Source organism: Humulus lupulus, chromosome 6, assembly GCF_963169125.1.
Source record: "Humulus lupulus chromosome 6, drHumLupu1.1, whole genome shotgun sequence".
In the NCBI taxonomy this organism is placed as follows: Eukaryota; Viridiplantae; Streptophyta; class Magnoliopsida; order Rosales; family Cannabaceae; genus Humulus; species Humulus lupulus.
In genome coordinates, this window is record NC_084798.1 from 196,602,974 (window position 1) to 196,628,447 (window position 25,474).

At 37.5% G+C, this 25,474-nt stretch overlaps 1 protein-coding gene across 1 annotated transcript; it reads left to right on the forward strand.

Moving 5' to 3' along the window:
- The first annotated feature begins 18,702 nt into the window (after positions 1-18,702).
- LOC133782921 (bHLH transcription factor RHL1-like) lies at positions 18,703-21,816 on the forward strand. Its single transcript, XM_062222373.1, has 7 exons — positions 18,703-19,546; positions 19,634-19,726; positions 19,816-19,959; positions 20,174-20,239; positions 20,705-20,770; positions 20,922-20,990; positions 21,382-21,816. Exons 1-7 carry the CDS (start codon positions 18,944-18,946, stop codon positions 21,766-21,768), a joined length of 1,428 nt encoding a protein of 475 aa, XP_062078357.1. The 5' UTR covers positions 18,703-18,943; the 3' UTR covers positions 21,769-21,816.
- The last annotated feature ends 3,658 nt before the right edge of the window (positions 21,817-25,474 follow it).

The following is a 25,474-nucleotide window of genomic DNA, read 5'->3' on the forward strand; positions in this document are numbered from 1 at the left end:
TCGGCCTTGACAAATAATGAGATCGGATACGGATATATCGTGCAAACTATGCATGAATGCATTGAAGCTCGAGCCTAAAAATCCACCGCATGTTTGTATGAATAAACCGACATAAGGACACTTTAATATAAATTGCGCGAAATATTTCGACCTAAGAAATGTAAAGCAAATATATTAAAGTAAAGTCAAATGCGGTATCATAAATATCATAAGAAAATAGCTCTTTCACGAGCTATAAATTGTCTTAGCCCCAGGGGCATAAAAAGCAGAAAATAAAAAAATATTACAAAAAATTTGAAGGGACGCAACCCCAGGTAGAGACTTAGGAGGGAGGAGCATCCTCCTTAGCCTTTTCGGCATCCTCCTTGGCTCTCTCTGCCTCCTCCTCATCGAGCTGAGCTTGCGACTTGGCCACTAGTTCTGCCTCGAAAGAGCCTAAGAAGCTGGTATCGAGATCGACATTACTGGTCCAGATCCTATACATGGCCAGGTCGATCGCCCGATCCTTCTTCTCCTTAAACTCTGCAAGGAGACGAGCCTTTTCGCCCTCCATAATATCAAAAGTGGCAGCCTTTTCCTCCTCAAGCTTGGCATTGATCTTCTCAAGCTCTGCAACCTAGGCATTCACCTTCTCAAGCTCCGCAAGCCGAGCATTCACCTTCTCGAGCAAGGCTGTCTTGGCCTTTAGTTGTTCAGCTTCAGCCTCCATCTTTGCCTTTGTGGCCTTGAACTCGTCACTAAGCTTGAGTTAGAGATCCTTCGACTCCTGAGCATAAGACACGCTCAAATGAACCTCATTGTTCAACTTATAATTAAGTTGAGCAAAGACAGCAAGAGTCTGACACACAAAGAAATCAAATTAGAACATGAACTAAGTATAAATACAACTAGCAACGAGATGAGGAAGGTTACCGCAGCAGTGAGCTCAATACTCTTCTCATAAAGAGTGTTGCAGTCTCGAGCATTGTTCAAGAACTGCCAATGAGGGGCGTCGAAGCTACCAAAACTCTGGCCCACTCGAGACAAAATGTCTGAACCAAGTGTAGCCCCGTGGGATCCGGCTGAATTGTCGATTACATACTCATCAACGTGAGTAGAAATCGACAGCAGATGCATTTTGGAGGCCGAAGGCTTTTTCGGAGGTGAACCAAGTGCAGAGTGGACCAGGGTCGGAGGAGGCACAGGAGGAACGACCGTAGAGGACGCCTCGACCTGAGGAGTCAGATCCACAGTTGGATCTGGTGGGGGAGGTGTTCTCTCGGTCCTCTTAAGGAGCTTGCAGGTCATTCTGATTTCCGCGACCCCCTCGGGCGCTTACTCCTTTGGGCTCCCTCACCACTAGGGAGCACAGAGTCGAGGTCGGAATCCATATCACCTGCACATTCACATCACATTATGAGATATTCCAAGACAAAAAAAGTTAGCATGATGCAGACAGGGAAAGAATAAAAAGACAAGTAGAGAGAAACCTAACTAGAACTCTCCCCCGAGCTCGTGCTCGGCGACCACATAATTCCCCCATCTTCAGAGGAGGCGGGGGGAGTACCTCCCCTATAAGTGGAAGTCAACCTCGAAAGGTCTCTATAGTCGTTTATCCCGTATTGAACAGCTATTCCGTTCCATACCTCGTTCAGACTATACATGGTGTCATACTTCTCGAGCCAGCTATCAAACCTATGTACTCTCTCATCTACCCAGGAACAAACATAAAAATGGTCCCTGTCGTCCTTGCACAATACTAATCTATCGGGCTTGTGCTTAAGTAGTGAAGGAGACCACAAATCCGAGCTAAGGATGACTGTACCTCTGTCACTCGAGGCTTCATCAATGGCCTCATTCCCTAATTGTGGTCTCCTGCAGCGTCGAACTGGAGATGGAGGCTTAGCATTTCGCTTCGGAGGGAGCCTGCTGGTTGGGAGAGGCACAAGCTCCCACTGGGCATATTTTTTGTTGGATCAGTTGAATGTGGACTGATCCTTCTCCAAGAGGCCGCAAACTCGGAGGTTGTCTTCGTGTAGGAGATAGGAGAGGGACCTCCTGTCATAGGGGAGTTGGAGCAGAGCCTCCTTGTGCTCTTTCATCTCCTTGGTGGGAGTGGGACGATGATAGTTAGCTGAAAAATTGAACATATTGTGACTAAGCGCGAGCTCAAACAAAACTCGAGCACAAAAAGAAGAAATTAGTTGGGGACTTACGAATTCGTCTGAACGAATAGTATCTGGAGGGAGCTAGACCATCTGTCCAGAAGAAAGCCTTCTTGAAATCTAGAGGATGGTTGGGAAGATCCTTGAAGATCTTCTTCTCCTTAGGATAGCTCGAGAGGTAATAGAAGCTGTCCCCTCCCCGAGCTCGAGAGGGATTGCTTTTCAGACAAAAGAGATACAGGATCTCTTTTGGTGAAGGTCCTTCCCACTTTAGCTCATGGTAAAGCGACCTTAGGGCGGACAAAACCCTATACGAGTTGGTGTTGAGCTGGAAAGGGGCGAGCCCAATGAAGTCCGTGAAGTTTTTGAAAAAAGACTTCAAGGGCAATACAGCCCCTACCTTCATATGTTCCTGGCTCCAAGCTGCATATATTAGCTTGTTGTCAGGATTCCCATCTCTCGTGGTGTGGCAACTTTGCTCGTGGGAGCTCGGAGCTCGATACCTCAGCAAGCCCAACAGTCAGATATTATGGAGGGCCAGAATGTCAGAGATTCGCCCTAATGAAGAGATCGAGCTCCAATAATGCTCGGCCTCAAAAAATTCCCTCTTCAAGGTGGGGATGGAGGTTGGTTGTGAGGTAGAAGGTTCCCCCATCAGTAAGAATTGGAGATCACTTGGCCTAAAGGAAACTGTCACTTTGAGCGTAGAGTCGAGGGGAATCGGTCTAGGCTTGGGATCCAAATCTGGGTAGATGGCGACCCTTAGTCTTTTCCTTTTTCATTCTTCAAACTCGTCTATCTGATGTCGAAAATGATCGCGAATGTCTTCTTGCTCACACCTCAGTTCGTGCTCTCGAATCAAGCGCTGGTTCCGAGTAAAAGGGGACTCCGGGCTCGGAGTTACTGGTGAATAAGGAATCGCGAGCTTTGACCCCCACCACTTTCCCAAGTTCTGTGGCATCTAGCAAGAGAGCAAAAAGGTGAGGGCCAAGCGAACAAGAAATAATGAAAAAATGGGATGACCTAAGCTTGAATGATCGAGGCTACAAGGAAAACTCAATCCAAAGGACGAGGCCAGTCTTAGAGCGTGTATTCCATCGAAAGAAAGGAAGGTGGATTTATTTTTGAAGATCCCAATATTTTAGGGAAAAAGTTGGCGGTTACCCAAAGAGTGGAATTTTTGGGAAATGTGCATTTTACAAAACCCTAATTTTATACCCGATATCTTGATGTACAAGATATGCCATTCAAAATTCAAAAAATTCAGTCAAAGAACCATATCTGGGTCTTCTACGCGTGAACTAGGTTTGGAACCCATGATATCAGACCTTAAGACTAGTATGTACTCAAGCATTCTAATGTGCAAAACTAGAAAGGGAACTAATAGTGCAGCAAAAATATATGGGCATACAAAGTTATGAACAGAAACTTACACAATGCAATTGACGGAAAAAGAGAGATCGATGATTGAATAAGTGGTTGCAAGAACGATCTCACAGAGTCGAAGAGGTGAACGTTGCTCTGTTTTCATGGCTTCGAGAACGTGCAAGAATTGGGCAATATTCTCTGGTTTTTTCTTCTTTTCTCTCTGAAAAGGCTTGAACGTGAAGATAAAATGGGGACGACAAATAGATTCCTATTTATAAACCCATGGGAGTGTAAAAGGCCAGATTAATCTGAGCCATTGGCCAGATCAGATCAAACGGCCAGGGATCTGTGAGTTGATAGTACCATAAAGAATGGCAGGTGAATAGACGTGGGCAGGTTTCCAAGGTACTCAAGTACTTTGAGTGATCAATACCCGTTTGATGCGTGTCCACACTCGAGTCTTTTTTATGGTATAGTTTCTAATAGGAGCAGTTCAAAAGTTTCCTTCTCATAGGATTCGAACTGATACTTTTGAGGGGGAAAACTATTACACCCAGATTTCGAGACCAGAGGTTATGACCTTGAAAACTAGACTCGTCAAGTGTGAGCTCGAAATGTATGAAATGCATTGAATGGCCCAGCTGTAAGATCTCCGAAGTAAAATGATGACCTCGAATATGTGTAACCTCGGGATGCTTTCTGAGTTCGAAATGACATGACGTCAGGATACATTCGTTATCGATTGTCTTCGGATTAAACAGTCCAAGCTTGGGAAGTGCAGGCTCAAGTGTGATAGCTTCGATAGTGACAATATTGTAACGACCCAAATTCGCTAATAAGGCTTAAGGGCCTTGATTAGTGTGCCTGGAGGGCATAATGGGAACTATATGTGATTTAATGATTTAAAGCATGTTGTATGGCTATTAGAATATTTGAGATGCATGGCTATGTGTATTAGTATGCATGTAGGCCCTGATTAGTTTAGAAATGACATAATTGTAATTTTGGCCCGTTGAGGGCATAACTGTATATATATGCGATAATTGTTGAGACCACATTATTATGTGGATATATCTGTGATCTGTGACTTGAGACGATCCTAGTGAGAAGATTAGCGAAAAAGTCATGGCGGTGATTTATACCCGGCTAGGGGTGAGCCTGGGGGTATAAATGGGAATTTAGTGAGTATACTGGAGTCTATTTTGACATCGAGGAATATAATTGGTGATTAATTAGGTATCGAGAAGTAAGCGAGAAATATTAGAGACACTTGAGGAATTAGCGGGAATTGGGTAAAATGACCAAAATGCCCTAAGTGGAGTAAAGGTTTAAAATTAAAAGGGAGGGCATAATGGTCAATTGGCTTACAAGAGATAAGTGTGTTGAGGCTTTATACTTAGTGGAAATTGTAGAAAAAGGTAGAAGGTTGTGGAAAGAAAGAAAAGAAGGAAAAGGAAGAAAAAGAAAAGGGAGAAAACAGAACAGTTTTTCCAAAGGGTCAGTTTGTGGTTCTCTCACCATTTTTCTTCAATTTTCTTGGGGCAAGACTCAGAAGGGAGCTAGGTTAGGCTGAGCAACAAGAGTACTAGGCTAAGCTTGAAGGGCTGGCAAAGGGTTAGCAAGAACACATCAGTATTTGAGGTAAGCCTTTAGAGTTTTCAGTTCTGGTTTGGCTTGTTTAAGCTGAGTTGATGGGAAATTTAGGGGAATTCAAGCCAAGGATTGAGGAGGAGCAAGCTAAGGAGGTCTAGAAGCTAACCCAAAGTTGAATTTCCATCAAAGATATAAAATTCTAAGCTTTAAACTTTGAAGGTTTGATTGTCTTTGCTAAGTTTCTGAAGTCTATGAGCAACAATGGTGAATTTTGAGATTAGGGATGCATGTGATTGGGTTTTGAGTATTTGGGATGCTTGGAATGAGTGGAGTGTGTTAATAAGCTTGTTTTTAAGTTTGGTGAAGGTTTGGAGAAGTTTTGGTTAAGTTTGGCTCGGGGAAATCGCAGGAAGGGAAAATGTGATGTTGGCTGTCTGTGACTAGTGCTACAGCGCTAGCCTTGGGGCACTGTAGCGCTAGGCCATGCTTTCTGGGGGATTTTGGTTCTGCTTGTAGCGCTGTAGCACCCTCCTTAGAGCGCTGTAGCGTTGCCCTGTTTCCAGAAAGGGATTTTAGGGTTATTTACAAGGGTTTTTGACCAAGGGTTCGGGGTTCGATTCCACCACTCTGTTTGGTGGAATTAGGACTTCCCGGGGGCTCGGGATTGGTCCCGAGGCTAAGTTTTGGACTTGAGGTTTGGTGATGAATTTGACCTATGGTTGTGATTAGGTGAGTGCTAAGGCTCGAGAGGGATCGTGCTTAAGGAGTCAAGTGATCAAAGCTAGCGACTCTAAAGGTAAAAAAACTACACCCAGTTATATGTTTGTGATGGGACTAAGAGCTCCCGATATCTGTATAATGTCAATGATGGTATTACGCCATGATACATGTGATAGCGGCCTAAGGGTGCCGTACACAATATTTGTGCACAGGGCGCGGCTTGGCCACTGGTAGCCGAGGATAGCTTAATATTCACTAAGCTCGGTTTAAGCGGGCCGGATTCAGTGGGATAACGGAAGGTGCGGCCTGAGGGCGCTAACCCTAGTTATCATTTGTAAATTGATATATGATATGAGTTGATATGTTAATATGCTAAATATTTGGTTATTCTGAATGTTTATATGATTGAGAACATGTTTATGCAATGTGAGATATTGGATTATCTGTTGATTGCTTATGCTCTGTTATTGTGTTTTCTTGCTGGGCCTTGGCTCACGGGTGCTACGTGGTGCAGGTAAAGGCAAAGGTAAGTTAGACCAGTCCTGAGATGGAGAGTTGCGGGGCTGAATGTACATAGCCAGTTGTTCGGTCGCTTTGGCCGAGGAGTGGATCAGGACAGGGATCACTGAACTGTCTATTTTGCCTTAGTATGGCTAATATCGTATCTAGATCGTGAATCTTTTGTAAATGGTTTAAACCTATTATTTTGGGATCCCGTGTAAACAGGAAATGTTATATATAAGAAATGTGACTTTTAAGACCAAAATCTTTTAACCCTAGTACATTATAGTTTCAGTAACACGATTTTAACTAAATGACTTGATTAGCAAGTCTAGGACTTTTATAAACACATAGTGTAATGATCTTGGCTATCCAGGGCGTTACAAATATACTCTGAGCTTGTCCTGAAGTAGGGTGGCAAGCTCGTAGCAGTATCATAAGTCTTGATAGCCACAGGGTCGATCGCTGATCTCGAAGTCCCGATGAGTCATCTGGGATAGCCCGTTGCGTATGAACATATTTATTGTTGTATAATCCCAAAAATTAAGGGATATTATTTAGTCTGTTATCCGTTTCCGATTCTTATGGGACGTTTCCACATATGTAGGAGATATTGCATTTAATGTCATTATTTAAATTGATATATAGAATATCTTCCCGAAATATGTGGGAATGAACTTTGTAACCTCCCCTATAAATAGAGGAAGAATGACCACTTGTAGAGGATGGATTTCTTTTGGCTAAAAGATAAGCTCTGGGTAATTCATCTCTGAAGAATTTCCATAAATCTTTAACCCTTAATAACACAGACTCGTGGACTAGGCAGAGTTGATTGCTGAACCACGTAAAAACCCTCTTGTATTTCTTCATTATTCATTTGCTTCATAGTATACATTGTTTAATTGCTCTACGATTTAAGTTGACGAAAAACGGCGTCAACAATTTATTTATTTAATTTTATTTAAGTTTAAGTCATATTTACAATCTACCGTTAAATATATGAATATTCTGTTAAATATAAGAATATTCTGTGAAAATTAGGGGAAAAAATAAAAAATCGTTAAAACCAAGAATTTTTGTTATCTACACATTTTTTATATATAAGAGATATGGTAATATATTTATTTATATGGAGGGAAATTAAAAAAAAATTATTTATTTTGGATTTGTATCTTTAATTCCTTAATAAATGGTATATTTTTGTGCAAGTAAATATCTTTTTGGTCATTTTTTTCTAAAAAGATAAGTTTTTTTTTCAAATGGGAATAATTGAATTAAATTTTATTTGATTGATATTTTAAAGATTGATTAAATTAAAATTAATTGTGATTAATTAATGGATTGATTTCATGAAATTGATTGATCAATTTTTTTTAGCTATTCATTTATTTTGGTAATAAATGTGTACATGCATAAATTAGTAACATGCCATATAGATTGTATGCTAGTCTCATCCAATTAATTAACATGCCATGCATCATTATAATTGTCATTTTTTCAAATTTGTGTTTAGATGATGAACTTATAGTAATGACCCATTATTTTAGATAATGAGAAAAAGATCAAATAAAACGGGTCATAATCTTGATAGGTTTTATTTGGACCCAATTGAACATGTAAAGTTTAAATTCCTCTCTTATGGGTGATTCCACTTGTGAATGCTCATTTGCTTTGCATTACTAGATTGAGTCTAACCAATTGAATAACAATTAATAAAACGAATGTTCAAATTCCTGTCTTTTTGGGCTTTGTGTGGAAGTTAGGGAGCTTTCATAGTGCGTACAACATATTGAACCCAGCTCTCCTCCATGCAAGCTCGAATTGTTAAAGCTCATTTACCTAAGTTGGACTTAATTGTATTAGGTTAATCTTTTTAGTTGCACCTAAGAATTGATTAGAAACAAATTAATTCTAATTTTTGGATTAATTTTGAAGGGTAATTTTAGAATTAATAGGAAAATTATAAACTATGGTTTATTGATTATTTTAATAATTTGGGAAACCTAAGTTGGTAATTTTCAAAAGAAGAAAATACTAAAAGATTTAATAATGAGTTTTAAAATTTGAATTCGATCTCCACCGTTGATTTAACAAGGTTAAAGTTCAGTGGGGCTTCATGGCGCTTTGATTTTGTCTCCCTATGGAAGGTGTTCACTGGACTTCTTAACATGGTTAAATTTCTTAGGATAGATGGTTATAGATGAACCTTCTATAGACTCATCCCTACGGTGACTATATGAATTAAGCCTATAATAATCGAAACCGTGGGTCAAACTCATAAACTAAGAAATATTTGTGACTCTCGCCTACCGAGACACATGGGTTTTCGTTACTTTGATCGAATGGATAGGTAGTTAATAAAAGTCTAGGACGTTTTATTAATTGAGATGTTTCTCTATTTAACTAAGTGAATATTTGTGACTCTCGCCTACTGGGACACATGGGTTCATGGCTAGTTAAAGCACCTAAGAAATAGAAGATAATTGTTTTAGTATTTTGCTTATCTCAAAACATTTTGTATGTTATGCTATTTCTAATAATTTGATGAATGAATGTTTGTCAAGCAATGCGTTAATTTCTACTTAGTTGATAATCGTAGCTCTAGGCGTCACACCATACTCTCTCTAATCTCTAAAAAGTTACTCTTTGATGAGAACCTCACGAAATGCTTGTCCAACATCAACATGTTGTTGATTATGGACAACATCGTATTCGTGATAATTAAATATATTCCTATTTTTCCAATTCAACGATTACCAAATCCTTTAAGGAGGATTGCTGATGGTGGACCAAGCAAGGGAAAGAAGGCTAATACTATCAAACATGCTCAAGGAAAAGTTGTCTTAAGCTTCTTCTTCGAAGAGCAAATGAGGAAGAAATTCAAACAAAAGAACAAGAAGTCCACTAGCACGGCACCAAATGCTGCAAAGCATCTTGGAGCATGGCCTGATTATAAGTACAAACAAAAAGGAGAGTGTTTTCAACTACAAGGAGACTGGGAATTGGGACAAGATTGCTCGGTACTCAAGGCATATGGAACCCAAGATAATGAAATATATTGTCTTGGATGCATGTGATTTTAGAGGATGATTCTTCAATTTTAGATCTTTGAATCAGGATCTACTAACACATGCCTGTACTTTTTTACAACTTTTTTGCATTAGGAAAGTCGAGAAGGATGAAAAGCTAAAGCTTGGAATCTGACAAGGGTTGTTCTTATCAGACAAGGCAAAAGGATAAGATTGAATGAATTTTGGAAAGAAATCTATTGTTTTAAGGCAATGTTTAGTTTATTCCGATGTTTAGTAGAAATTTTAATTTTAATTTTCCTTATTACATCAACAACAATATGTAGTTACTTTCACAAGTAATAAAATCATATTTCTTTAAATGGATGTGAATTGTGTGGGGGATGTATGGAAAATGGGCTATACTTATTGCAACCAAACGAATCATATGTACTAAATAATGAGTTGTTCAAATAGCTAAACCTAGGACCGTTAGACGATAAAATGTCAATAACATTAGAAATGATGTATCTTTAGCATCTTCGCTTTGTTCATATTTTCTATGATAGGATTCAAAGGTTGGGCCTTTGAGGGAACTCACCTAGGGTGACCTGCCTGTTTGTGAATCTAGTCTCAAGGGAAAAATGACAAAGTTTCCATTCTCTATGATAGGAGAAAGGCTCAAATAACCACTAAGGCTAGTATATTCAAATGTCTAGGGACAAATGAATGTTCAAGCGAGGGGTGGTTATGAGTATTTTGTCACCTTCATTGACAATTTCTCTAGAGACTCACGTAAGTACCTAAAGCATAGGAATTCTAAGAATTTGTTAAGAAGTTCAAAGAATTCATTGCTATGGCTTTGAAACCAAATTAGGTAAAACGTTAAAGATCTTGCGCTCTGATAGGGGTGGAGGATATTTGGATAATCAGAACCAAGATCATATAAATGAACTTGGAGAATTGTCTAAAGAAATTTCCTCAAGGTCTCCGCAACAGAACAGTGTTTCTGAGCGACGTGAATCGCGCGCTTATGAAAATGTGTATTCTATGATAAGCTATTCAACTCTACCAGCTTCTTACCCATATATTTTATGGAGACATACTACCTAGACCACATGAGACATTTTTTTAAATGTTGTGCCATCTCAAAACTGTCTCTAAGACACCACTAGATTTATAGAATGGTCATGAACCTAGTTTACATCATTATGGAATTTGGGGGTGCCCTGGTCATGTCTCGAGCAAAAAGGTAGGAAAGCTAGAATGGCGAACTGAGGTTTGCTTGTTTATTGGCTATCCTAAATGTACTTGGGGTGGTCTGTTTTATAGTCCAGTAGACAAGAAAGTGTTTGGCTCTACAAACGCTACTTTTTTGGATAACGACTGCATAATGAATTTCAAGCCTTGTAACAAAATAGCATTAGATGAAAAACGATAAACTATTGTTCCATCTTCATCGACGCAAGTCGATGAAAACAAGGTATATTTTGAAACCACTAATCCAAGTCAGAAAGTTACAGAGTCTTGTTGTAGTGGGAGGGTTTCTCGGCACACGATACCTATGAGATGGTGAAACCCACAAGCTGGTTAGGGACACAAGTAACAATGATCTTTTGTCTTTTAAACAGACAATGGGTAGGTCTGAAAGGGATTTTTGGATCGAAGCCAAGTACCAGGAAATTGAGTCTAAATACTCTAAATTTGTCTGAGATCTTGTAGATGCGCCATTGGACTTTAGGCCCATGGGGTGCAAATGGGTCTATAAGAATAAGAGAGAAGCTGATAAAAAGGTTGAGACATGAAAGTCTTGACTCGTGGCAGAGAAAGAAAATTGACTTAGAGAAAACTTTTTCTCCGATAGCCATGTTAAAATTCATTTAGTATACTCTTATCCATAGCCACAACTCTTGATTAAGAGATAAGGAAAATAGACATCAAAGAAACATTTTTAATGGCTATCTTGATGAGACCATTAACATGGATCAATCATAAGGATTTAAAGTAGTTGGACACGAAAGTCGGCAAGTTGAGTAAGTCAATCTATGGACTTAAACAAGCTTCACACTCCTAGAACATAAGGTTTAATGGAAACATTAAGACTTGTGGTTTTGAACAAAATGTAGATGACCCTTGTGTTTAACCAACTTAAGCAAAAATACATTGTGGTGTTCTTAATCCCTTATGTAGATAATGTCTTACTCATTGGAAACAATGTCAAGAAATTATCAGACATAAAGAGCTGGCTGGAAACAAAATTCCAGATTTTGTTGTAACAAGTCGTGTTCTTGGTATCTAGATCATCAAGGATAGAAAGAACTGAATTCTGGCTCTAACTCAAGCAGCCTACTTGGTTGAGGTGCTTGGGCGTTACATTGTAACAAATTCTGAGAAATGATGTTTAGCATCTTGACATGTAATTTATTTTTCTAAACAACAGTCTTCACAGACTCCTCAAGAGAAAGAAAAGATGAAACAAATTCTTTATGCATTTGCAAGCTATGTTGTATGTTGTGACTGGAGATTTGCTATGCAGTGGGAGTGGTGAGAAAGTGCCAGTGAAACCTTAGAAATGAACAATAGATAGTGGTCAATATCTTAGATGGACTAGAGACTATATGTTAGTCTATTCAGGTGGATCTTTGAACCTGTTAGGCTACACAGATTCAGATTTTAGACTGATGTTGATGACAAGAAGTCTATTTCCGAAAAAGGTGTTTACTCTTGGGGGTGGAGCTACGATTTGGAGAAGCGATAGGTTGTTTGCCATCTCAGTAGCTGTGATTTGGAGAAGCGTTAGGCTATCTTCAATTTCAGATTCCACCTTGGAGGTTGAGTACATAGCTGCATCTTTAGCGGCTAAGAAAATTGTCAGGTTGAGGAAGTTCCATATGAATTTCGGTGTTATTCCAAAAATGGATAAAACACTCATTTGGTCTAGTTACAATAATGAGGCAATAACAAATTCAAAAGAACCTCGAAGCCACAAAAGAGCAAAACATATAGAGAGAAAGTACCACATTATTGGAGATGTGTGGCGAAGGCGTGATGTGAAAGTGATGAAGATAGCATTGGAAGGCAATCTTTCATAACCCTTTACAAAGATATAAGCAAAGAGCATAATTGTGAAGCATGTAAAATAAATGGTTTTGAAAAACATGTCCCATTTGTTTTAAAAGGGCAAGTGAGAGTTTTTTGGGTTTTATGCCCTTATAAAACCATGTCAGACATGTAACGCAATTTTATATTGTCAATAAAAGAAGTATAAATCATTTAGTTTGACAACCGTGTTGCTTGCTTGTTTTATTACATGATTATTTGAATAATACAAACATTTATAAAATGTCGAACATATAAATAATTACAATTATAGTGACTAGACCACAGTGGATTATAATTGTAATTATATGTTCAAAAGAACGAGTCCTAAGATTAAGTCAGTGCATTGGATTTTCACTGATCTATTAATCTACGATATGATCTACTTACACATTCGGGGTGTGATGTCTTATCCAAGGCATTGGCCAAGTAGATAAGATCAGATGTATTTTGTTACATTGGACTGGACCGATATTGATTATTGATAAGATAAGTAAGTATCGTTATTATCTAATCTAATCATATCACAACGTTGACCATAGGCCAATTAAATCTTAATTCTGAGTGATTAATATTCTGCTAATTGTATTATACAAATCTTTTGATTTGTTCATTACCAGCTTACCCTACGGACTAACTCATGCTTACATATTGGAGATTTGGTAGTATAATTGATTGAGAGTATTTATCATAGACATGAAATCTATAGCTTCTGTTTAAGAAGTGAAACGATGATTTCTTTATAGCTTGGTTCAAGTGTTAAATGATAGAGTACTCATTTCTGTAATTAAGTTTACGAAAATATCATTTACAAGGAACTTAGTGAGAGTTAAGGATAAAATTCCAATGAGGGGTAAAACGGTAATTTGCACATGTCCCTTTATTAGATCATCTATAGTGGATTGAACGAGGGTTATGATTATAAGAATGGATAACGTATTTAGATTTGGTGTAAAGCGTTCTATGAATTCAAAAGTGCAATTCTATGTCTATAGTAGAGTCACGAAGAATTAATAAGGTAGTGAGTTTATTTGTTATAAATAAACTCACGGTAACTTATTGGAGCTTGAGTTCATGGATCCATGGTCCCTATGTCATCTCTTATCAAAATGAACCTAGTAGTCTTGAATAATTAATTTAATTATTAATTATAAAAATATCATATTGACTAATTCAATGGAAATAAATAATGTTAAATTATTTATTGATATTTTGTAAGAAAAGAACTAGAAGAAAATTTGAGGATTTTATTGCAAAGTCTTAAAAGATAGTATTATAGCCAATTTGGACAATTTTGTTAATATTTATCGAAAAACAAGGTGCCACTGATAGCCCTAGTGCAACCTGCACAGTAGCAAGGGGGGAATACAATTCGAGAGAAAAACAAGTCAGTTACTATTTATTTTTGGAGAGAGCCTCTACTCTTCATCTTTGCAACCGCCCCAATAACAAGATCAAACTCAACTTGCTCATGAAGGTTTAAAGTTCATAAATAATACTGGCTAAAATAGACGTTGGTCATCTTTTTTGGATCGAACCACTTAAATCTCCGTGTCATTCATTTGTTGCTGCATTTACTTCTCTTTAGTTCATTGTTCATCATTAAAGATTTGCTTCGAGGTATTACACACAAATGACTCTTCATTTGTCACTCCGTGTGAGTTGACGAAAAAACGAGTGAAATAATTACCCTGTATAATATATAGGGGGAACAAGTATTTAATAATTTGAATTTAAAAACAATATATATATATATGGTATGTCTTATGTGTCAAAACCAATCTCAAGTGTATTCCTAAAATAAAAACCCATCTTAAGTGTCCAATGCGCGTTTATATACATACATCATCATCCACAAGAAATGTCTAATTTGTATTTTTCATTATCTATTTATTTAATTATCCATCATATTGTAAAGGGCTATAACACTTCATTACATAAATTTTTCATGTTTCTTTAAAAGACTCCAGCACTTGATCACTAATCCATAATGATAAAAGTAGTGAATAACCTAGAAATAAAGAGTAATGATGAGAAGAAATAAAAGAATATATTGGACTAACCCGGACCAAATCTATGATTTCATTTGATTTAATATTAAAAATTATGTAAATGATGAGATAAAATACAAAAATTAGATGTGAAAAAGTATAATAAATAAAAATTTAATGGGACATATTAGCAAAAATTTATAGAAGAGTAGTAAAATATATGTATAAAATTATTATTATTATTGTTATCATTATTATTTTATATATGAGTGATCTCACTGTACCTATACCAAGATTAACTTTAATAATATACACACTCAAAGCTATTCAGAGTCATCAGCGATATCCTATATTTAGGGTGCATTGTTAGTGATGATATAATTTTGATTTGTAATGACTTTTTTGATACATATCCTTTCAGTGCTCACTCTTCAGTGACAAAATGAAGGATAGACACTTGGTGCTCTTTTATACTCTGGAATTTTTTTTTATTGAGGCCAAATTTTTTCCTTGAAAGAAAAATTACAAAAATTACTACATTAAATTTTCATACTGACTAGTATTCCATAAAATTAAATTAAATAACAATATTTTGGTTTGTGCATAACTAACAAGGAAAGAGTTATAACGAAATGAGTGAATGGGGTTAAAGCCAATATTTTATTTAGTAATATTAGTACAAAACACTTATTTTTTAAAGATGAATTGTGACGACCCGAATTTGTTAATAGGGTTTAGGGTCTTGATTAGTGTGCCGGGAGGACAATAAATGCTTTAATATGTTAATATGTGAATTAATGTGAATATATGATAATGATGCATGTTTAGTTTAGTTAAATGTGTATGTGGGCCCCGTTTGGATATTAGGGGTATATATGTGATAAATGCGATATATATGTGATATATCTGTGCAGCACGATCCGAGACAGTCCTGGAGAGCGATTAGCCAAGAAGTCACAATAGGGTTGAGATTCCGACTCGGGGTGAGTCGAGGGGCAATTTGGGTATTAGTTATTACATGTGGCTATCGGGTTATGAAAACAAATATTTGGAGATATATTTGAGGATAGAATGTCTAGTAGGGGATATTGGGGAAATTAATATTTTGGACCTCAAGGACTTAGCGGGATTAGGTAAATAACTAAATTTCCCTTGAGTCAATTAAGGTTAAGGGCTAAGCTTAAGGGGGCAGCTTGGTCATTTTGTAAGGATAAAGTTAGATATAGTTAAGTAAGGAAACTACTGGAACCAAAAGGAAGAATTAGTTTCTTAAGCTTAATCCTCTCAAGGTCGGTTTATTGACTTGGACTGTGGTGTGTGAGCTTGGGAGAATTTCAGCAGAAATCCAAGGCTTGAGGCTTGCTGTGAGATAGCTTTGAAGGTGGAGGAGCAAAGAAGGTTAGGGATTATCACCTAAGGTAAGGAGTTTAACCTTTAAATCTCTTGAGTTTCAGTTGAGTTTCAGTTAAAATCATGAGCTGCATGTGAATTGAGATTATGATGTTAGGTTGGGTTGTGATCTGAGTTTCTTGGCTGTATGAACTTATAGCAAAGTTTAGATGGTGTGGATGGGAGACTTAAGCTTGATTTCTGGGTTAAATTGTTGGGGTAAGTTGATTGTGGATGAGCTGGTTTGAAGAAAGTGCAGGAAAAAGGGTGAGGAATCTGGGTTTGGAGGTGAGGGTCACGGCCCTAGGAGGGGCGCGCCACGGCCCGTGTGCGCGCGAGGCCATGGGAGGCCGAAATGCTTGAGGCGCGCCGCGATGCTTGGTGATGCGCGCCACGACCCGTGTGTGCTCTAGGGAGATGCTAGCCTCTGTTTCGAGGCTAGCCGCGACGCTTGAGGGTAGGGTCGCAGCTCTTAGTGCCAACTTGTGTTTTTAAGGGTGTTTAGGCTTGGGAACTCAATGGTTAAGGCTCAGGATGGATTTTATCACCTGGATTGATATAATTCAAGGTCCCGGAGGTTAGGGTTATGGCTCAAAGTTATTTATTGGATTAGAACTTGATGGATGGATATTGTTAATGTGTTATGACTAGGGTTTCGGCGAGGCTCAAGTTAGAGGACTATGCTCGGGACATCGGTGCTCGGAGAGCTCGAGATTCAGGTAAGAAAACCCTTGTTCCCATAGAGCTTGTATGCAGGGCTGAGCCCAATGTGTTTAAATTGTAGGGCATAGCCCTTTGATTGTATTTGCTAGTATTCTATATTTGTTTAATATGCTATGAGTGCAATTATGTGAATGGTCGGCAAGAGTCGGGAACAGTGTAGGCCGAGGTCGGCAGGGGCCGGGAACGGCGATAGGCACGTTGAGTGCAAGGCCGAGTACGGCAAGGGGCCGGGAGCAGCGTTGAGCACGTGGAGTTCGAGTTGCCAGGGCGGGTCCCTAAAAGGATACCTGGATATCCTCACGGTGTAGACCGCGAACCCAGGGCCTGGTAAAGCGCCTGGGATGGCTAGGCCGTATGTGTTTAGCCTATTGATGGCCAGTTTGTATACTTGGTGTATGTTTTGCATATGTTATCTGTTTGTGGATTTTCTTGCTGGGCTTCGGCTCACAGATGCTCTGTGGTGCAGGTAAGGGTAAGGAGAAAGCCAACCAACCATGAGTGTAGCAGGCATGAAGCGGCGTGTACATGTTTGGCCAACCTGGCTGCCACAGCCAGTGGATTTTGGGAGATGTTTGTAAATAAACCTAGATTTTGTCGTTTAGTCGACTTGGTTCAGTTTATGTGTTGTAAATATTTCTAAACTGTATTTTGGGATCCCAAGTGTTAAACTTTTATGATTTTCAATGAAATGGAATTATTTCTAAAGTTTTTCCTCTGTTTATAGCTTAATTACACTATTTGACGTAAAACCTCGATTAGCGAGTTGAATGCACGTTTTTAAACTCACTTAGTAACGACTCTAAAGTAGTAGGGCGTTACATAAACTATCATTTAATGGTGAAAATGACAGATAGTCCTACTGGTGAGGTGATACCCAAAGAATCGTTTAGATCTCACCAAGGAGACTACCCAAACAACAACCAACCTAGCCGATTACAAAGTTGGAGTAATTAACCCTAGAACAACGTCATTCCAACAAAGACAAATATTGACATAATGGCATAAATGGTAGATTGATCATGACCCCTACGCAGACACACTGCCTAGTGCTTCGCCAGATTTGACAATTAAGCAATGGAGCTCCAAACCAAATCAACGATACCACCCAAATGTGAATTGAGCAACTATCTAATAAAATTCGCACTAGTCAAAGACCCTATAGACAAGGTGATAAAATATCATTATTACGACAAACAAACTAAAGTAAAGACCAGAACACACAAAACCAAACAACTGAAAACACTAACAAAACCGAACAACTAAAATTTAATACCACATAGAATCACCAAGATCTTGGTGTTGAAGAAACACCACCATTCAGAACCAATTCTAGACCACGAACCACGACCCCCACTGGACAACCCACTAGATCCACAAACCTCTGAGACGCCACCACCATCATGAGACATCGTCGACCACCCACACGCCACCCTCAGCTTCAACAACCAGGACCCAACACTTTAAAGTGTCTAATATATGAAATTTAAAATATTAAAACAATCAAATCTCAAGTAATGACACATGCACACAATATATGCACTAAACATTACTCATAGTGACGTGATATTACTTTTTAAAACAATGAATCTCATTTTAAATAAATATAGTTTGTTAAAAAAACTGACACACCACTATATATATATATAATATTTTGTACAATAATTTGTGCACCCTCAATATATACCAATATATTTCACATACTTATGAGATAAATTATTTTAACTTAGTGATACCTATTCTAAATAAAGTTGATTGGTTAAGAAAATGTATCACATAAATTTACGTAATATTTTAGTATAAATTATGTGTACACATATCATTACTCACAAACAACTATTATTCCATATATTTTGTATACCTTAATTATTTCGTAGAATATTATATTTAGTAACACGCTTTTTAATGTTGATGTTAAAAGTTCAAATCAACATTTTTCTTTCATAGAAAAAAAAAATGCTCTTGTATTAAAGAGCTCATGCCTTAAAAAAAGAGAGAATGAGACACATGAATGAAATGGTATAATAATAGCCCCTACCCCTAGTATCATATGACTACGACCATTATATAATAACTCAAACCCCACACATAAAGGACTTGGCTTGCCTAGTCCTACCTAAACAAACAAACAAACCAACCTCTGTTCACTCTTTCATCTTCTACTTTTCCTATTTAATATCTCTTCTCTTTATAAAACGACATATATATCCCTCCCTTCTTCAAATCTATTTAATCAATCAAAACTCGTGCAAAAACAAAACAAACACATCCGACAATCAATTTCAACATTTGGAATGCTATTTTTCTCAACGTTTCCACCTCCATTTTCTCAGCTCCCAAACATCTCTAGTAACCTTTCTCTCCCTTTTTAAGACTACTACTCTATATCCAAAACCCACTAATCTTTTCGATGCAGCCTTGTAGCAGAGAAATGCAAGGGCTTAATTCCCTCTTAAACTCATCTTCACAAATCTCACTCCAAGAACTTCAAGGACAACAGGGTTCTCAGATTCATGGCTCCGGTCAATTCGAATCGGGGTCGACCCACGACGACTTCCTCGAGCAAATGCTCTCCACTCTGGGCCAACCATCCTGTTCTTGGGCCGACCTAGGCCCAACCGGAGCTAACAACTCCGGCAAGTCCCCTTGGGATACTACAACTCTTCCCATCAACGGCTCCAACAAGCCCTGCAGAGACTTGTCCGACGAAACGGCACCGTCTGGACACGAGAATGTCGTGTTCCCTAACTACGACGACTCGGTTAACTTAGCTTCCAAGTTTCGCAACCACCAGATCAGCAGCGGAACCGGTGCCTCCAAATCGGCTGTCGCAGCAGCCACCGCGATGATGCTCCAGCAACAGCTGATGATGTCCAGGGGTCTCCCCGGCTCAGGCGGGTCCGGTGGCGGAGAAGGCAATCTTATTCCGATGCCTTTGTCTCTCAGTAACGGTGACTTTGACCGTTCTCAAAACGACGTCGTTGACGGTTCCTCGTTTAAATCTCCGAATCCAGTAAGTTTTTTTCTTCTTAATCAAGTCGAAATTAAATTGGCGATGGCAGTAGTGTAAATAATTACAAGTTTACGGTTCAATTTGCAGGGAGGAGACGGTTCGGTTCAAGCTCTATTCAATGGTTTCACTGGATCTTTGCCCGGGTCAGGTCAAGCTCCGAATCAGTTTCACCATCCTCAGGTTGGTTTCGCTCTACACCTTACTAATGTCGTTTTATCTCTAAACGACAATTATAATAATAACTGATTTTTTTTTTTTTTAAATTACAGTCACAGAACTTTGGAGCACCAGGGGGAGCGATGAACCAGACTCCGGCGCCAAGTGGTTCGTCAGGGGCAGCCGCGGCCCAGCCTAGACCCAGAGTCAGGGCTCGAAGAGGTCAAGCCACCGACCCACATAGTATCGCCGAAAGAGTACGTATAGAATATAGATAAATAATTTCTCTCTTGTTTGGTTGCGCGGTGGGGAAAGCCAGGTATAAGTGGGTCTAATGAGAATATTCGTGTTTGTTTAATTTAATTTTAATTCTCTAAAACTGCCAAACAGAAACATTATCATTATTATTCGTCGTCGTTTGTTGATTCTGATCATTCGTTCGTGGGGTTTGTTTTTGTCGTTTGGTTGCAGTTACGGAGAGAGAGAATTGCAGAGAGAATGAAAGCTCTACAAGAACTGGTTCCCAACGCCAACAAGGTACTAAAAAATTTGACTCTAATTTGATTAAAAATTAAATTATACATTTAAAAATTCAAATATTTAAAGTTCACTCAGTTCTGAACTGAGATCTCGCTCTCTCTCAGTAGACTGTAGTAAAAACCGCTTGTTGTCAGGGTAATAATTCCCATAACATTAAGATGGCTAATTTTGTCATTTGACATTGATACTTCACCGGTTTAAAAGATCGGGAAATGACGATAGGATGATGTCATCACGACAACGTGCCGTAAAACGAGTGTATTTGTTTTTTATTGTAAGGTCACAGGCTGTGAGTTTATATATTTTTTAATCCGTGCAATACTTGTTACCTCAACCGTACTCAGTGTAGTCCTATTAAGCACAAAAAATGATAAAATTGGACTGAGTTTAATTTTTATAAAATTTGTGTAGTGAAATTTGATGTGGAATTTTGTTTCTTTCTTCTTTTGGTATTAATGGCAGACAGATAAGGCTTCAATGTTGGATGAGATCATCGATTATGTAAAATTCCTCCAACTCCAAGTCAAGGTAAAAGTTCACTATTTATTTATGCTTTAAAAATACAATTACAAAAATAATTAAAGAAAATCTTTAGTAGTCATTGTTTGAAAGATATGATTCTTTATTATCTTATATTAATATAGGAATTAATTAATTTTGTTGGGTTTGGGTTGGACAGGTTCTGAGTATGAGCAGGTTGGGCGGTGCAGCTGCTGTAGCTCCTCTTGTAGCTGATATGTCCTCAGAGGTATTTTAATTAAACCATTTTAGGTTATTTAATAAAACCAAAAATTAGCCAATTTTTCGTATTTATGAACTTTATGATAATATGATTTATAAACAAAATCCCATTAAAAAAAATTAGTTACTTAATTATAAACCAAACCCAAACAAGGACACAACTCATTTCACCTACTCAACTGAACAAATCAATAACTTTCAATCGTAAGAAAACGACAAAATATCAAAAGTAGCACGCGTGCCCCAACTTTTTCAGATTCCACTTTATTTTTTTTTCGTTAATTAATTTACCTCTTATGATTTTTGTTTTTTCTCATTGGCTTTTATGCTATTCTTTCTCCTTTTTGAGGAAAAAAAACAACAATATGAAACTTTCATTTATTTTTGTTTTTAAATAGGGAGGTGGAGACTGTATCCAGACCAACAGTAATGGCAGGGGCATAGGTAGGAACTCAACTAACGGCAACCAAACGGTGTCGTCTTCAAACGACACCATGACGGTGACGGAGCACCAAGTGGCGAAGCTCATGGAGGAAGACATGGGCTCGGCCATGCAGTATCTCCAAGGCAAAGGACTCTGCCTCATGCCGATATCGTTAGCTACGGCCATCTCTTCTGCCACGTGTCACTCCAGGAACCCTATGATGAACAACCCCCAGATGGCATCCAACGGTGAGGGACCCTCTTCGCCCAGCATGTCCGTGTTGACCGTCCAGTCAGCCGCGATGGGGAACGGCGTGGCTGACGGTTCCGTTAAAGATGCCGCTTCTGTCTCCAAGCCGTGATAACGACCGCTGACTGACTTTTATATTCTAAAAATGAGAAAAAGAAAGTGTCGTTTGGACTTTAAAAAAAGGCCGACTAAAGTCTACGAAAATAAGGCCTCATTCCTCATTGGGGCTTTAAACGGCGCCGTATTTGCGTAGACTTTGGTTAAAGTTAACCCACTCTCAACTCTAAAAGTGCCAATACCAAACTCTAAAATTAATCCCTATAAATCGTTTTGTACTTTTGGGTTTTTTGTTAATCAAATATTATTATTATTTTGCAATTTGGGTATCTGTAATGTTTCTAATTTTGAAGAATTTTTAATTTTGTGATCCTAGTGTTATTCTTGAGATTCTATAATAAAGAAAAATCATTACAGTATTATTATGGCTCAAAACTCTATAAAGTTGTATTATATTTGAGAAAAGGAGCGGCAGCTTTGATTTTTCCTTTTTGGGATTTTTTTTATAACTCTTTTCATTAAACTGCCTAGCTGTGTTTTTCTTTTTGGGCAAAAAATGACTTCTTCTCACTTGGTTTTGTTGCAAGTGTCTTTGAAAATTAAAGATTCTTGTATACAATGTTGGATTAGGTTATAAGTCAACGACATATCGCATTCATTTCCTTCATTTATGAAACATAGAAAAAAAAAATAGGGTTTAACATGGTTTTGATGATACATGATGTCATTTTTTTTATTATTAAAAAAAAAAACTTCTTTATTGAGAAAATGAAGGTGTGACTTTCATATGTTTGGTTTAGAAAATGAATGGCTATGTTCCATTGTAGAGAAAAGAAATAATAACACGATTTTGTATAAATAATAGCATGTTTGACATTATGAGAAAGACATTTTTCTTCTTTTTTTTTTCTCATCCCATAATAAACCGAGTAGAAAAAAGTAAGTTAGGCTTAAGACAAAGTTTACCAAGTCCACATATGAAAAAGGTACAAAATATAATTAATGAAGACAAAAAACATAGCAAAAAATGATTACTTTTGACTTAGAACATACATATTGAGTCAATAACCTTCTCCATTACAATAAGAAGATTTGTATACGTTGACTCATTTAATTAATCACATTGTTATTTAGTTCACTAATTATTTGCAACTCTTTAATAGAAAAATAAGATATTTTTAGTGTTTTTAGTACCTCCTCTGCTTGGCATCTATATATGAATTCACAACAAACCCAATTTCTTTGTCCCTTCTTTGTTGACGAAATCTCTTAATAAGTTAAGAACTAATTTGACTACTTTGACGTGAGAAGTTAACTCATCTTTTGTTGTATGGAGATCCTAATCATATTCTTCTTATAATAATGTTAAACCCTACTTTGACCAACCAAACCCAACTTGCTTATCTAACAAAATAAACGAAAGAAAAAATATACTTCAACTTCACGTGATTATTATTTGAGACTAATGTTTTTTTTTTTAGGAGAGTTGGTATTTTATTTTCAACATTTTAGATTAGAACAATATTAATAATGAACTAAAAAAGAAAAAAAAAATGAGTGGCTTTAACTCCCAACCTGGCAAGCCATCATGTTTCTAGTTTTAATGCATAATGTTAAATGATTAAAAATAATATTAAGAACACCGTAAAAATTATGCATACTATACACTTAAAGTGTAACTACTTTTGATGTGGTCTTGTTTAAAAATATTAATAATTAAAATTAGTTATACATTATTCAAAATAATTTGTATGTAATATGTAAGTTTAATGTTAATTGAAGGGGTTTTATTATAAATACATCCATAATTTTTACTATTTAGTAATTTAGTTCTTGAGAAAAACAATTGGTAACAAAGTTCTTAAGAAAAATAATTGGTAACAAAGTTATTGAACTTTATAAGACACTACAAAAAAATGTAGTATTACCGGCGGAACGGTAATAATCGGTCGGTATTAGCAGAATTACTGACCGACTGACACACCTGCCAGTATTGTATTAATACCGGCGGATTAATAGAGGCGGGGCTCCGCCGGTAATGTATAACATTGTCAACATCGTTTGACTCATTTAATACCAGCGGGTTCCGCCTCTATTAATCCGCCGGTAATAAAATACTAATATTAAAATATAATATTTTATTTCATAATAAATATACATATAATACTTATTTAAAAATCATAATATTTAACATAAATTATAATTAATAACACAATTAATATTCATCAAACAAAAATAGCATTATAATTAATCATAAAATTAACATAATAAAAATATAAATTGTCTCATTTTAATTACATATGAACTAATTATAAAATAAACATAATAAAATTTCAATTGTCTTAATATAATTAAAAAACGTAATCTAATTATTATTGTTTTGATCGGGCCAACCAGGTGTAAAATATTCATTAAGGTCAATATCTTGATCACCAGTATTAGGGCACGACAATGGTGGTGAAGCAAACTGTGGTGCTTGAGGAGAGTGTTGCTGCGAAGATTATCGAAATTGTCGAGTATGTGGTCGCGGCGAGAGAGACTGATGCAATAAACTCTCAAACTGACCATACCTATGCTGCTGCAACGAACTCACAAATTGACCATACATTTGTTGTGGATGCTGCTGCGATGAATCCCCAAAGTCACGACGCCTAGGATGTGACATCTGAGATCCTGCAGGGACGTCGTGGTAATAAAAAGGAGGGGACTGGGAGGAGCGTCCATACATGTGCTGGATGATTCAGTTGAGGTGGATAAAAATGTTGTTGTTGTTGTGGCATCGACCAAGGAGGTGGACTTTGAGAAGATATACCACCTTCAGGTTGTAATGGTAAATATCATTGCAGAAGGTTTTCAAATCGCGACTCAGTTTCTGTACTGGTATGCTGAGGATTACCAGATGGACCTTGTTGAGATTTCAACATCCGAATCTCTTCACGCATTGACTTCATCATTTCCGCCATAGTAGCCATGTCTTCCTGAGGTGTATGAGTAGGTTGGGCCTGTGACTGGCTTTGACTTGTGGAGCTGGAAGCTGATTTTTTCCCTTTGCCTTTGCTGTAACCTACTCCTCTTTGAAAGTCAGACCTCTCCCCAAGTACTTTACTCATAATCTCGTACTGGTCGATCGACGAGGAATCAACAACAGATCCAGTTTCAGATCCCTCCGTCGGTCCTTGAGACTGGCTTTGAAGTCGTGCCCTCTCAAGCTCTTCCGTCATTTTTTCATGTTCATAAAAAGTGTTAGAAACACAATAGTAACATAGCTTAATGAAAAATAATAACACAAAAGTTTCTCGAGCTGCGTCGTTGACAAAAACTTTTGTCAATTTTCTCAAATGGCTATCTTTCCAAGTATCAATAACATGTTCATCAGGGTTCGTCTATACAAATGTAGAGATAGGAAGTTAGAATGTAAAATTTTGTTAAATTAAATTAATATTTTTACTTACAAATTGGCGACGCTTAGCTGCCATCGATTTTGTGCCTTGCGTCGATGTATACTTCATTTCTTTTATGTTTTTCTTGTGTTTAGTTGGATCGCGCAATAAATTTTGGGCTAAAAAATAACTGAACAATATCTTTCCAACTCTCCTTGTTGCAATGGTCATGTGGGGGCAATGAGAACACTCTCCAAATCTTCCGGCTTAGAGTAATATTTTTTGAAGTGAGTATGTCTGATGTTCTTTCTCTCAGAATATCTTTTGCGCATCTCTGTGTAGATAGTTTTCATAACTCTCTCGGGTTCTGGATGACCATCA